General features: G+C 44.0%; 1 protein-coding gene across 1 annotated transcript in view; it reads left to right on the plus strand.

Annotated features, from left to right (window-relative positions):
• spen (spen family transcriptional repressor) overlaps positions 1 to 14,387 on the plus strand; it is a 47,349-nt gene that overhangs the window by 20,231 nt on the left and 12,731 nt on the right. Inside the window, exons 3-10 of the mRNA XM_061256834.1 lie at positions 2,727 to 3,341; positions 10,289 to 10,446; positions 10,985 to 11,185; positions 11,773 to 11,924; positions 12,348 to 12,473; positions 12,665 to 12,778; positions 13,110 to 13,223; positions 13,644 to 13,744. Of these exons, the coding sequence (XP_061112818.1) occupies positions 2,727 to 3,341; positions 10,289 to 10,446; positions 10,985 to 11,185; positions 11,773 to 11,924; positions 12,348 to 12,473; positions 12,665 to 12,778; positions 13,110 to 13,223; positions 13,644 to 13,744 (1,581 nt within the window). The remainder of the gene's footprint in view (positions 1 to 2,726; positions 3,342 to 10,288; positions 10,447 to 10,984; positions 11,186 to 11,772; positions 11,925 to 12,347; positions 12,474 to 12,664; positions 12,779 to 13,109; positions 13,224 to 13,643; positions 13,745 to 14,387) is intronic.

Raw genomic sequence — 14,387 nt, forward strand, 5'->3', positions numbered from 1 at the left:
TTGTGCATTTGCATTCGTTCATTTTGAGCCGAAACACATTTTGACAATTTAGCTTTAGACTTATTGTAATTTTCATTGTCTTGATCCCCCCCCCCCCCCTCCGCTAATGATTTGGATTTTATGACCAAGTGTCCACATTTTCAGTATCTAAGAATTAACTTATTTCAGCTGTCTGTCACTGAATTAATGCAAAGTGTAACCCGCTTCAAGGAGGAATTATTTTCCACATTGTGTTACAAAAGCGGAAGCTCTAGCTGTTTGAGAGCTGATCTGACTGAATTAAGGGCCTCTATCTTCCATCAGTGTAACATGAATATCAGTTTCTGATATGAAATGTTGAGAGGGTAAATAATCGCTCATTAGACATCAAGTGTAATTGGACACATTGCTGCTCTTGATGCTTCCTGTTGAAATTTAGGTTTGAATGAAAACCGGCATGAGGGTCCTCCATGAGTCCATGACCAGGATTTCTGATCACTTCAGCTGAGACATAGTGTGGGGGCTCCACCCCCCCTTATAGCACAATTAATCTGCATAGTGCTGATATCTTAATTTGTGTTGCAATTTGCACCCAGCCCTGTCAGTCTGCAAAGTAGTAACAGTACCATTCTCATCGTACCGCCGAGTTGGTTTTTGCTATGTTATCTCTAAATCGGATGTCATTATCCTAGAATTTCACTGCAGTAGTGATTGTTACATCAGCATTAGAATGTTCATGTCCTAGAAAATTCTAATCACGTATTTGCAATCTTACTCCTTAAAAAAAACAAACATTACAGTTTCAATAGGTTTCAGCAGCTTTGTTGCGAAATCATCTTTAGAATTTCATTCAGTATTTTTGTTTTTTTCTGTTTTTTATTTTATTTTTTATGACCAGAATATTTTGTGATAATTCTCCACTGTTTGCATTGCGTAGTTGCTCTTGTAGACCTGTCCTGTGGCAATAATATAACAGGACTGCCCTGTTCTACTCTTCCTGCTGATCTACTTCAACCATAACAAAGCACTCATTCAACAGCTATCTTGTTGAGCTGCTAATTGGTGGAATTGGGTGTGTCAGATTTAGGGTCGGAGTGAAAACCTAGAGGGCGGTAGATCTCCAGGAACAGGTTTGTGCAGCCCTTGTTCTACAACATGCTCCCAAGCATGTTTCTTCCCCAGCATTTGTTCAAAACTTCTGCCGTTTCTTGTTTCTTCTCGCTCTACAATCACCATGGGGGGGGGGGGGGATCTGTGTAGGTTGTGCGTTACACGTGCGCGGAAGTGGGGCGGATGCTTATTGGATGCTGGGTGATGTCCGCATCCTTTCAGCACCCATGCTAGTGCATTGCAGCCTTTACTCCAGCCGCGGTCCGCACCCGACTGCGGCTTGTATATAAATGCTGTAATCCACTCGCCTCGGCACCGAAACAAAAATGCACACCGCACCACATGCACTTAGGCCAAGTTTGCTTTCTGGGCCTTAAAGGTCCCATATTGTGGAAAACAACATTTCCCTTGTTATGTGGATTATGAAGGATTTGAAGGTGCTATAAAAACAGTGTGAAAGTATCGAAATGCATACTATGTGCAGATAAATCCGTAAATGTGCATTTAAATGAGCCGTTTGGTCTTCCGTGAATTTGTGACATCACAACAATGCGCTCATTTGCTATGTACGCCTTCAGCACGGCCGACCTTAGCTTGAAGAAATCAAAGTGATCGGCACGGACGGCATTCTGTTTGTTGGAGCTAGCCAGCCAATCAGAACTTAATAATCGAGAGTTTCATTGATATTAATTAGCCTTAAAGACAAGCAGCCTGTTCTTGGTAAAGCTCATGAGAGGTGCTTGAGAACGGACATGTATAGCTGGATAGAATTTGTTCTTCCTACTTAAAACCACACAAACGGTGCTCTACTGAATGAAGGGGTGACTCTGCCCATTGAAACATTTCTAACGTTTGATGTGGGCGGTGTCTCTTCTTTTAAATACTTGTATCGAAAGTATGTTTTTAACTACTGAATTGTGACTTTTTATATTGTCGGAATATAATTGGCTTGCATATGTGTAATGCATGAGAAATGGATACTGTAGACTGTAGAAATGGATATAAATTTTCAAGAAAAATTGGAGTCATGCCAAAATAGGTGAGCTTTCATGTGGAACTACACTTGTCAGCTAACCCAGTATAAAGGGCAATGTCCATTTAGAGGCTTGTTTAGAATGTGGCAGTAGGGGTACTCCGTTATGAGATTCATACTAAATAACACAAACCTGTGTTTTTGTAAAAATCCGCAGTGATGATTCATTCTGTTAGTTGCAGTTGCAGATACAGTTGTCCCCAGTTGTGCCTCAAGTGTGATGAGCTTAGCGTGCAGAGCTTCTTAAAAAAACGCACACTCTTTGAGTGGGTTCATTTTTAGCATGTTTTAAAATGCATTTGCTCACTCAGAGAAGATCAAAATTGCTTTCGTTAGAGAGGGAAATAAATGCATTCCCTTTTCTTCTTTGGCAACATCCTCTCCTGCATGTGAATATAATGCAATGCATTATTATGCAACTATAACTTCATTATTTAAAAAAATTAAATAAATAAATGTGTAAAATTTGAACAATGATCACTTTTCAGGGTTACGTAGCTGTGGCAGGTCCCCGTTTCAGAGGGTGTTGTGAGTGGGTGAGTGCTGTTGAGGAGTAATGGGAATCTCTCTCTCTCTCTCTCTCTATCTCTCTGTCTCTCCTCAGGGCCGCGGACGGTCGGGAGCGGGCCTACGATCACAGTGCCTACGGACACCACGAGCGCGCCAGCGGCAGCTTCGAGCGCCAGCGGCACTACGAAACGGACTACTACCGCGACCCCCGGGACCGCGCGCTGGGCGGGGCGGGGGGCAGCTCCGGCGGGGGTGCGGGCGGGGGGGGCCCCGCGGGGGTCAGCGGCGGGGGTGTGGGGGCCGTCCCGGGCGGCGGGGGGACGGGCGGGGGCGGAGGGGGCGTGGCCGGCGGCGGAGGGGGCGCGGGGTCCGCGTCGGTGGCGGTGGGCTACTACGGATCGCGGAGTCGTAGCCCCAGCCGCTTCGAGACGCCCGAGCCGCGCTACGAACCGCGCGCCCGCGAGCCCTTCACGCTGGCCAGCGTCGTCCACCGCGACCTTTACCGCGAGGAGCGGGGTCGCCGCGCCGACCGGCCGTACCACCACAGCCGCAGCAGGTCGCCGCACTCCACGCACTCGCGCAACCCCTCCCCGCAGCGGCTGGCCAGCCAGGCGGCGCGCCCCGCCCGCTCCCCCAGCGGCTCCGGCTCCCGCAGCCGCTCCTCCAGCTCCGACTCCGTCAGCAGCACCAGCAGCAGCAGCAGCGGCAGGTAGGGGGCGCCAGAGAGAACCGCCTCACTGTCATAACCGCCTCACTGTCATAACCGCCTCACTGTCATAACCGCCTCACTGTCATAACCGCCTCACTCTCATAACCACCTCTTTCAGTCTGTCTGCCTGTCTGTTTGTATGGTCTGACTTATGATTCTTAGTCTAAAACAGGGCTAACCAACCCTGTTCCTGGAGATATACTTTCCTGTACATTTTCTTTCCAACCCTAACAAAGCACACCTCATTCAACTGCTAGTGATTTCTTAACTCTAAACTAATTCGTAGAGGTCTGCCAAATTAGGGTTGAAATCAAAGCCTTTACGGATGGTAGATCTCCAGAAACAGGCGAGAGCTGATTTGGTTGTAAATGGTTAAATGGTGAATGGTTGGAATTTATATAGCGCCTTTATCCAAAGCCCTGTACAACTGATGCATCTCATTCACCCATTCATACACGCACTCACACACCAATGGTGATTGGCTGCCATGCAAGGCACCAACCAGCTCATCAGGCGCATTTAGGGGTTAGGTGTCTTGCTCAGGGGACACGTCCCGGGCAGGGGATTGAACCTGCAACCCTCCTACTGCCAGACGACTGCTCTTACCGCCGGAGCCAATGTCGTCACGTTGTCTCAGACGTGTGGCAGTATGAGTGGAGGCGTGGGAGAGTCTAGAAGAGAGAGCACGTGCTGCACCATGGGTGATGATGAAGCACGAAACTGTGCTGTTTAGCAGGCCGGAACCAGCTCTGTTGGCACCCCTGCGTATGTTGGTTAATGTGTGGAGCCAAATAAGCAAGGCAAGCTTATGCGGTTTCAGATGTTTAGGTCTGCAACTGTACCTTGTTTCTGTTTTGTGTCTGGCAAATCGCATTGATATTATTGGCGTTTCCTTTTTTAAATCTTCTTTTTATTTATTTTTTCTGACAGTATGGATGTTTTGTTGCACAGCTTGCCTGATTACTTTGACTATGTGAAAATGTTTGCTTGGGGAAACTGATAGTACCATAATTTTAATGTAATTTCTTTTTTTAGGTGAACTTTACCCTTATTGTAAAGGCAGTGTCATAAAAGCTATGATTCCTCTTTAGGTAAAATGCATTTACACCTACACCCAACCTTCCAGTAAAGCGTTGAATATGCTGGCCTTTGCTGTGCTATTATTATTAGTATTTGAATATGACTTCCTGCATACGTGTTCCTGAGATCTCTCACTTGTGGTGGCCTGTTTTAGTGTCGGCGGTCAGTGAGATCATCGCCCGAGTGGCTATTACAGTACTCGCATTGCCATGCAAAAGTAAGAGACATTCTTTTCATCTGTTATGTCCTTACTAGCGGGTGCCAGTAAGTAGTTCAGTCACTGAAACTAACACAATGGTGGCAGAAGTGACGGACTATGAAGCCTGGCTATGTGTGGAACCTCACAGCATCTCATGGCCGGCACTGTCAGTGTAGTATGATAGTTTAGGAAGCGGCCTTGTAACCTAAAGGTTGCATGTTTGATCCCCAAATAGGACCTTGCTTTTGCACTCTTGAGCAAGGTGCTTAACCTGCATTACTTCAGTATTTTTCCAGCTGCAAAAATGGATACTTTATAAGAAATGCAAATGTTCCTCTGGGTAAGAGTGTTTGCCAAATGCCTGTAATGTAACACGATTTTTCAAAACATTTGTTGCAACAAGGCTTAAGTTATTTTTATAGTTTGCTGGTATGTTGTGAAACCTCTGTGTTCCTCTGACCTCGGCATCGGCATGGCGACGAGGGTGAGGGGGAGGCCGAGTACCCTCTTCCTCAAGGGCCGAGAACTACAGGCCTTCCACCCTCCCTTTACCTGATGTAATGCTAACTGCTCCGTGAATTACCTTGGAGGAAAGAAAACCAGGGCTCGGTTTGGACGTGTGGGCCAGATTTGCGTTATCCCTGGAATAGTATAACACGAACGCAGGCAGGTTTAAGCTGCACGAGCACATTGTCATTAAATGCAATTTAAGACTTTTCTATTTCGGTGCATCTGATATTTGTAAGTGGCATTCATTCATTACTGCTCTTTCCACTGCAGAATTTGCTTTGTTGTACAGCTTTGGTTTGGTTTTCGGATTTGGGAACGAGAACAGAATGAGGTTACGGGCCAGGACTTTGCTCCTAAAACCACAGACGTTGGATGACTAATGTAATTACGGTGGAGGCTGTAACGCTAATGATAAGCATGTCATGGTCTTCCCCGAGCTATCTAAGGACTGCAGAAGCCTGTGACTTGTATTTTTGTGCTTAAATGTCTCAGCACAACATGGTGTCAGGATTAAGAAACTGAGATTTGGTCAGCTTCTCCTCGATGAGCCCGGTGCGATTGCTGCCTGTATACTAAGTACCTTAAGCTGGATATTTCATGCCTTTGTTAGGGTACGCTAATGTTTAACAGGCATCACAGCTTTATGACTGACAGTAAGGTCATAATTGCACAGTTAAAGCTTTGTCTGAGTTTCACCTTTGCCCTTTTTCATTCTAAATGTGTGAAAGGCGGTCGAAGTCCAACATGGTACGCATTGTGCTGGTTATACAACCCATGGGAAGTGCAGCCTTATTGCTGTGCTGTTGCAACAGCGTCCCCTGCCTGCACATGGTGGTATTGCCACATTAGTGATCTCGTATGAATGCTGGCACATTCATTTAATGCATGACCTGGTTATGATTTTTGTGTATCATTTGGGGCTAAAGTGGTTTTCAGCAAAATCTGCAACTCATACTATTACTTTCACAGCAGATAGGCGAAGTTTGACGTGTAGACCATAATTAGAAAAAACATTTGGTAGCTTGCCTATTGCCAAAGCTGTATAAATAGTAAAAATATTTTTCTATTTTTATTTTATTTTTTAGGTTGGATACTGTGCATGATGTGCATTTGTGTTTAGTCAAGACCTGTTAAAAAGTCTTGACTGAAAGGCATCATGTAATCTAATGATCCACACTAGTCTCCCATCTACCACAACAGCAAGGATCCAAGGATAAATGGATGCAGTTCAGTAATACTGTCATGACATTCCTGGTACCTAGGATGTTTAACCTGTGCCGGTAGATGGTAATGCGGCTTATTATTTGTAGATTACTTAGTTGTTCAGCTGTGAGTATTTAAAATGAAAATGTTTAATATGTTGGAGAATTAGCTTTCCATGGTGATGTCAACCCATGCAAAAGACTAGCTGCAAAGTTGAAGTTAAAATCATTCTTTTTGCATTGGAGATACAATTCAGAGATGTGTAAGGAAGCACCAAATTAGTAAAAAAATGTAAGCTGTCTTAGTCACCGTATCTGAATTTTATTCAAAACCTATATTTTTTATGAGATCACACCGTAAATGTGAGACCATTTTGTTTTTGTATTTGACCATTTCCCTGCCTTTCTTTCTGCTCTTAAAAATAACAGCGTGTGGTTTCTGAAAACCTCACTGAAATGAACAGGTTTGCAGAGAACTATGAGAGACTATGCCCCCACATTGTGACCATTTTGCCTCAATGTGCCTCAGTTTTTATTTTCACCCTTTTAAAAAATATATATGAGCAGCACACACCTAACCATACCATACTGTAGTTTTATTTTGGTTTAATTTTTGGTCCTTAAATGTTTTTTTTATAATGAATTCTCTCACCCTCCCTCATTGAAGGTGAACTTTCCTTTTCATTGGAATTGTAATTTACAAACACAATGTGCCTTTTTCAAGGAACGGTATTGCAAAAACAAAAACAAATAAAATGTAAAACAATAAAACAAAACAAAAATACAGAGGGTTATTATTAACGATGGGGGTCTTGATCCCTTGAAATGCTTTGTAGAATTTTCTGCTCGTGTGTATTTACCTGCTTTGAATAACAGTGTTCGGTCAGCCTGAAGTGGTCGGTGTGGAGTCGTACTGACTAGTGTGACGACCTATAGGCTTAGCAGCTTACTGTAGTCCTGAAGATGGGACCATTTTATTCTTCAGCCAGGGGTGCTCGCCTCCGTGTTCTGTTTTGGTTGGTGAGGAATGCGACTGGAATTTTTATGAGAGCGTATTTTCTCACTGCCTTCCTCAGTGTGTGTGTGTGTGTGTCTGTCTGTGTCTGTGTGCCTGAGTGTTCCAGTGGGTGGGTTTGTGTGTGTGCGAGTGTGCACCTGTGTGTATGAGTGGGTGTGTATATATATATATGTGTGTGTGTGTGTGTGTGTGTGTATATATGAGTGTGTGTGTCTGCATCCCTGAGTGTGTGCCTGCGTGTGTATGAGTGGGTGTATATGTGTGGGTGCATGGGTGTGAGTTCCCCCTCCTCCGTGAGATCCAGTTTGAACTGGAAATTTCTGGCCACCGCTGGCTCCCTGCCCACTCCCACAGGCCAGGCTCCTGTTAGCGCCTCTTCCGCCTCCAAAGAGGGAGGAGGAGCAAACGGAGCAGAGACTGAGGGAAAGAGAGAGGGACAGACAGGAGAGGAAAAAAGTGCAAGCTGAAGGCTGCAGGTGACAGTGGGAGGAAGCCAGGGTCTTTGTAGCGCTACTTTGCTTTTTAAAAATTTTTATTATCTTTTTTTTTTTTGTTGAATATCATCATACTGTCATCATAACTGTAGACAGTTTTGCCAACAAAACTGTGCTATTTATTGTGAATTTTGGCATGAGATTGCAGTGTGAAAATAATAATGGACCTTGGAGAAGGGTCAATTGAGAGCAAAATCCTCATTTACAAAGGCAACCTGCATTGTCCCTCAACTACGTATCACTGTAGTCCACTGTAATCCACGGGCAGAACATGCTGGCTCCACACCGAGCGGGAATCGAACCTGGAACCTCCTCCTTGCGAGGCGACGGTGCTAACCACTGTGCCACAGTGTTGCATCGTGTATGAGAGCGGTGATGGGGAGAGGATAAAGGGGTGAAAAATTTTGGTGTGGGAAAAAAAGGGGGGGGGGGGGGAGAAGGAGCATAGAACTGCACGTTTCCCAGGAAGGGTTGCGAGGAAGTGAGGAAGAAATGAACTGAAAGAACAGATGCTTTAAAAGTGGAGAGACGAAGTAACAGGAAACCAAAAAAAAAAAGCGTGGTTGATTCCACAGTCGAGTGCTCCTGAGAGAGAGGGCGAGAGACAGACCGTAGAGAGCGCTGGTTTCGGTCTGGTAGGCAGTCTGAGGGCAGAGAGATTTGAGCGTGGCTTTCTCAACAGAGCGAGCCAGGGTACCGCAGGTCATGCCACGATTCTCTCAGTGTGTGGAAATGAACATTTGTGTCGTGACGTAGCTCGCTGGGTTTGAGTCTGGGGGGCTGGAAGCACGTGTCGCGAACCCGCAGGCCGACCGCAGCAGTGGGGGTTTTTCCACTGGGTCCCGGCGATGCCTTTTTATTCAGCACGCACTGTGACCATTTCCCACACTAGTTTTTCTCTTGGAAAGAATTGGGTCACCTGGTAAACGCAGTCTGCTTTCTGCCTCCTCGGCGTAGGAAGCCATCGGCGGTGTTAAATATCGATCTGCACTTTTATGGAATGGAGACCAGGTGGAAAGTTTGTGGGGGTTTTCACTCAGAAATTGTTGCAGATAAACTGTGGTTTGCTATTGGAGCTCTAATTCAGCTCTGATTATCGCTGAATGTTACTAAACCTTGTGGTTTTATGATCTTTTCTGGATAACTCTGGGACACTGACCCTCCCTGCCAAGACACTAGCCCCCCTCCACAACCCAACCCCCCCCCCCCCCCCCCAAAAAAAAAAAACCATCCATGATTTGAATTTTATTTTTATTTATTTCATTTTCGTGGTGACATTCTGCAGATTAATAAAGATTGGCAGTCATGCATTAGTTTGTCATTTGTTTGTCTTCCACAGCTTTTATAGCAAATTGCCCCTTAAAATGGCAGTTGCTTGCCTGCACATCATGAAAATCCGTTTTTGAAATTTATTCATTGGTTACTGGCCTGCTTCTTCTCATAAACTCTTCTTGTAAAATCTGAAAGTAGACAAGATTATGGTGTAAAACGTAATTATGGGTGGGAACCGCCATTATCGTAGCTCAGAACTACCTGATGTAACAAGAATTGTGCTCGTTATTGTGGCCAAAACTATATTGTTTCAGGCTGATTATTATTGAAATTACACCCATATTGTTCCCCCCTTCCAACCTAAAGTCTAAAAGGGTGTGATGAGTAGGGCCACAATAGTTTATTTTATTTTATTGTCGAACAGACAATATGAAATTGTTTTTAACTCGGGCTGTGCAGTACCAGATCAGTATCAGATGTTCTGCCCTTTGAACAAACGCAACAAAACTGGGCCAAGGGTGCCACTCTAAGGCTGGAAATGGAATTACATTTGATATTTGATTTGTACAGTTTCTGTCCTCTCCGTGTCTAAGGAACAGTTTAAGATTGTTCCGTTTTTCACAAGACTCTAATGTCTAAAATGAGGGGCTTCTCCTTCCGCTGATCAAATGTTTTTCTTCATTCAGTGATTGTGCACTTGTTTAAATGTGTGCATGCTTGATTGCTCATCAGGTGTGTCCACGTGTGTGTACCTATGTTTGCGTTTGCACGCACACCTGTTTGTGTGTGTTTGTGTGTGTTTGCACGCACACCTGTTTGTGTGTGTTTGCACGCACACCTGTTTGTGTGTGTGTGTGTGTGTGTTTTTGTTTGTGTGTGTGTGTGTGTGTGTTTGTTTTTGTGTTTTTGTTTGTGTGTGTGTGTTTTTGTGTTTTTGTTTGTGTGTGTGTGTTTGTTTTTGTGTTTTTGTTTGTGTGTGTGTGTTTTTGTGTTTTTGTTTGTGTGCGTTTGTGTCTGTTTTTGTGTTTTTGTTTGTGTGTGTGTGTTTTTGTGTTTTTGTTTGTGTGCGTTTGTGTGTGTTTTTGTGTTTTTGTGTTTGTGTGCGTTTGTGCGCGCATGGAGCTGCAGTCGTAAACACTAGCCTTCATGCAGCCCTTGTTTCCTGGCAGCAGCGATTCCAGCAGCAGTTCGAGTGATGAGTCCCCCGCTCGCTCTGTGCAGTCGGCCGCCGTGCCCGCCCCCTCCGCCCTGCCCCCACCCGCCATCGACAAGGACGAGCCGCGCAAGAGCTTCGGCATCAAGGTCCAGAATCTGCCCGTCCGGTCCACAGGTGAGTTACCTGTACACACCTGAGCCTCGCACTGCGCTGCTCCTACGCTATACGCCCCAGTCTATTACGAACAGAGAGTATGCATGCTTGTGTATGCGTGTGTATGCATGTATGCCTGCCTGTGAGCATGTTGGATTTAAATAGCATAAACTCAACCTTTCCAATTATCAAAAAGGGATCTTATGAATCTTACCTAAATATTGCTTAATTGCTAAATACTTAGCATGTTCCAAGGTGTGTTGCCCCGACATTTTAAAAGATTAGCTTATTGTTCAGCTCTCTTGTTTGTCACCTCAAGCTTGTTTCAAACTACTAGTGGACCTGGGATGATGATGATGATGATGGTGACGGTGGTCATGGTTATCATAATAATGATGATGATGATGGTGGTGGTGATGACTCGTAATGTAAATGATTGTGATGATGGTGGTGGTGGTGGGTGGTGGGTGGTGGTGGTTGTGGTGGTGGTGGTAGAGGTAGAGGTGATGAAGATAGTAATGGTGGTGGTTGTTCCATTTCTCTCTCCTCTTCTCCGCAGACACGAGTCTGAAGGACGGGCTGTTCCACGAGTTTAAGAAGTATGGGAAGGTGACGTCCGTGCAGATCCACGGGGCTTCGGAGGAGCGATACGGCCTGGTGTTCTTCCGCCAGCAGGAGGACCAGGAGAAGGCGCTCGGTGCCTCCAAGGGGAAGCTGTTTTTTGGCATGCAGATCGATGTCACGGCCTGGAACGGCCCTGGTACGTGTAGCTGAGACTTATTAATGTATGCATCTGTCACTATTTCAATTAAGGCATTGAAAAATGCATGCAAAGTTTTTTTGTTTTTTTTTGTGTCATTACACCATTGAGAATCGGGTACAAATTGTATTTACTATGTTCTTTATCAGTGGGAAATGTTGAAAATGTATTGCTAAGATTGAAAGTATAGTTTAAATTTAGCACTCCATTTAAAAAAATGTACAAAAAAAACAAAAAACTGTGATAACACAATCCATGTATTGTATTACAAGCTTAAGGCGTAGTTGCTACTTCTGCGTTGCAACTTCCGCGTTTGTACTCTTCCAGTTTCAGTTCCAGTTTAGCAGTCGATCTGTAACTTTGAGGTTTCTATCTTTATCTCTAACATACCTCCTGTATTTGTATCAGTTTCACTACTGTATGTTTCATTATGAATTCAGATCAGGCATTCACATGTGGGTGTGCAGAGTTTAAAAACTGAGGATTTGTGTGTGTCTCTCATGAGTGCTTTTAAGAGTGTTGAGGGGTTTTGTGAAGTGAGGCTGATGTCACCTCTGTCTCTCGCTTTCGCCGTTTCCCCTCTCCAGAGACCGAAAGCGAGAACGAGTTCAGGCCGCTGGACGAGCGGATAGACGAGTTTCATCCCAAAGCCACGCGGACCCTGTTCATCGGGAATCTGGAAAAGACCACCAGCTACCACGACCTGCTCAACATCTTCCAGCGCTTTGGGGAGATAGTGGTACGTTAACATTAACCGATGTGTAGAAAGAGCAGTGTTGTGTAGAGATCCGAGTGTTGTGCAGATCCCCAATCATGCTTGCATATTGATCTGAATTTGTATCCGTTTAATTTGCCTGTCGTATGTGGGTGTGTATAATTGTTTCTTTGCATCGTCTGCAGCTAGTATCCATTCATTATGTGCTCTCAGCTGGATGAACAATAAATTATTTAATTGTATTAAAGAACCTTAAATCCAGCGCAAATCAGTGAATGGCGAATTATTCTATAACTGTAATGATTTCCTTATGTGGCATTTGTTTAATACTCGTATAGCTGCTATGAGTGCGCCTCATAAGAATGAGCAACTAGAGATGTGCGTACGTCAATGTGAAAATGAATCTGGCTTTTTCAAATGAAGTGTCTCCTAACCCCCCCCCTCCAGGACATTGACATTAAAAAGGTGAATGGAGCCCCACAATATGCCTTCCTGCAGTATTGCGACATCGCCAGTGTCTGTAAGGCCATCAAAAAGATGGACGGGGAGTATCTTGGCAACAACCGACTAAAGGTGCGGTGCTTTGCTCTTTTTAAACCTTTTAGACTGCCGTTATATTTCCTTGAAATGTTTATTACTCACTTGCATGTTAGGCAGTCCTATTGGCTGAGAAGTAGTAGCATTGTATTCATTTCGACTGCTACATTGGTTGAATTTGTTTTAAAATTATGACTGTTTAACCTCCCCTCCCTCCCTTCTTACAGCTGGGCTTTGGGAAGAGTATGCCCACAACATGCGTGTGGTTGGATGGCCTGGCATCCAACATCACAGAGCAGTACCTGACACGTCACTTTTGCCGTTACGGACATGTGGTCAAGGTAAATATTCACACTTCCCCATCTGTGTCACGGATCTCGATATTTGTTTTCAAATATATATTTAGTATTCCCTTGTGTTGGGGTTGTCTTAAAATCTCTTGACTACCTTAACACACACCCAGTAGTGAATGTGAAGCTCATGACTTTGTGACTGTACAATGAAAAAGCTACTTTCTTTTGTGGGAAAGACTGGCCTCTCCCATACTATGTTATTGCTACTTTTCCAGGAAATTAAAAACACTGAACAAAAAATGTAGTAAAACCATGTGTACTTTACTGACCATCCCTCTCTTCTCCTCTCTCTCTCTCCTTGTTTCCTTCCCTCCCTCAGGTTGTATTTGACAGACTCAAGGGAATGGCCCTTATCCTGTACAACAACATTGAATATGCGCAGGCTGCTGTCAAAGAGACCAAAGGCTGGAAAATCGGGGGCAATAAAATCAAGGTAACATTACAAAAATAATGCCTTTCCTCTGTACAGCTGTGTGGATTGAGGGTTTGAAGCCCAGTTTTGAAGGCGAGCCAACTGGCACATCTGGCATTGGTTTGCTTAAGAATGTAATTTTCCGTAACTTGGATGGCAAAGTACATATCGACAAAACTGTTGTTGCTAGCAAACTTCTGTCCCATGTTGTTTTTTTATTTTTTATTTTCTTTGTTCTAGCACACTGGCAAAAGACAAAGCTTGCATTGAGCTTACAAATGGCCAGTTCCGTAACTTGAATGCCAAAGTATATATTGAAGAAACTGTCGTTGTTAGCAGATCATATCACACTATATTATTATTTCTAATTTTCTTTACTCACACTGGCCAAAGACAAAGTTTGTGTTCACTTGCATTGACATCTTTTTCATTTCTCTTTAGGTGGACTTTGCCAATCAGGAGAGCCAGATGGCGTTCTATCGCTCAATGCAGGCATCTGGGCAGGACATCCGAGATTTCTACGAAATCCTCTCAGAACGAAGGTTCGTTACTCACATAATTATCAAAAATGATTGGAAAAAAAAGTTAAGTGACCCAACAGTGAAGGCAATTGAAATAGGGAAGACAAATGAAAGTACTTTGTCAGCCTTCTCAGTAGTTTTCTATATTATCATGTATTTGTACATTTATATAAAACTGGTTTTCATATGATCGCCATCCCATAAATTTAACTTGCACTGGGCTGCTGCAAAGTTGCAAAAGGCTTCTTGCGATGAAGGTAGATTCTATGGAAATAGTGCTGCGCTCAAGCTGCATCATGTCGTATTGATTGGTTGTACATTTACACATCACAAGCAGCCAAATATGGCTACATGTTAACTCAGAAACACCGCCCTAGCTGGCTAGTTAGCAAGTTATATGGGTTGTTCTAACCGGAAAAAGGCAAAAAGAAGTTTTTTTTACTATTACATTAATTACATTACAATACTGTATTACCAGTGCCTGGTGATGCACATAGGGCACAAATCTTTCTCAGTTGTCAGGAGGGGGAAGACAATCTGAAATGTTCTGCATGAATAAGCATGGCCACATTTTTTCTCAAATCCAAAGCTGATTTTTTTTTTTATTGGCCCAGACATTTTGTGTGTGATAATGGGTATTTCATATAGTTTTAACTTTAACGTT

This window comes from Conger conger, chromosome 10 (genome assembly GCF_963514075.1).
Source record: "Conger conger chromosome 10, fConCon1.1, whole genome shotgun sequence".
Taxonomy (NCBI): Eukaryota; Metazoa; Chordata; class Actinopteri; order Anguilliformes; family Congridae; genus Conger; species Conger conger.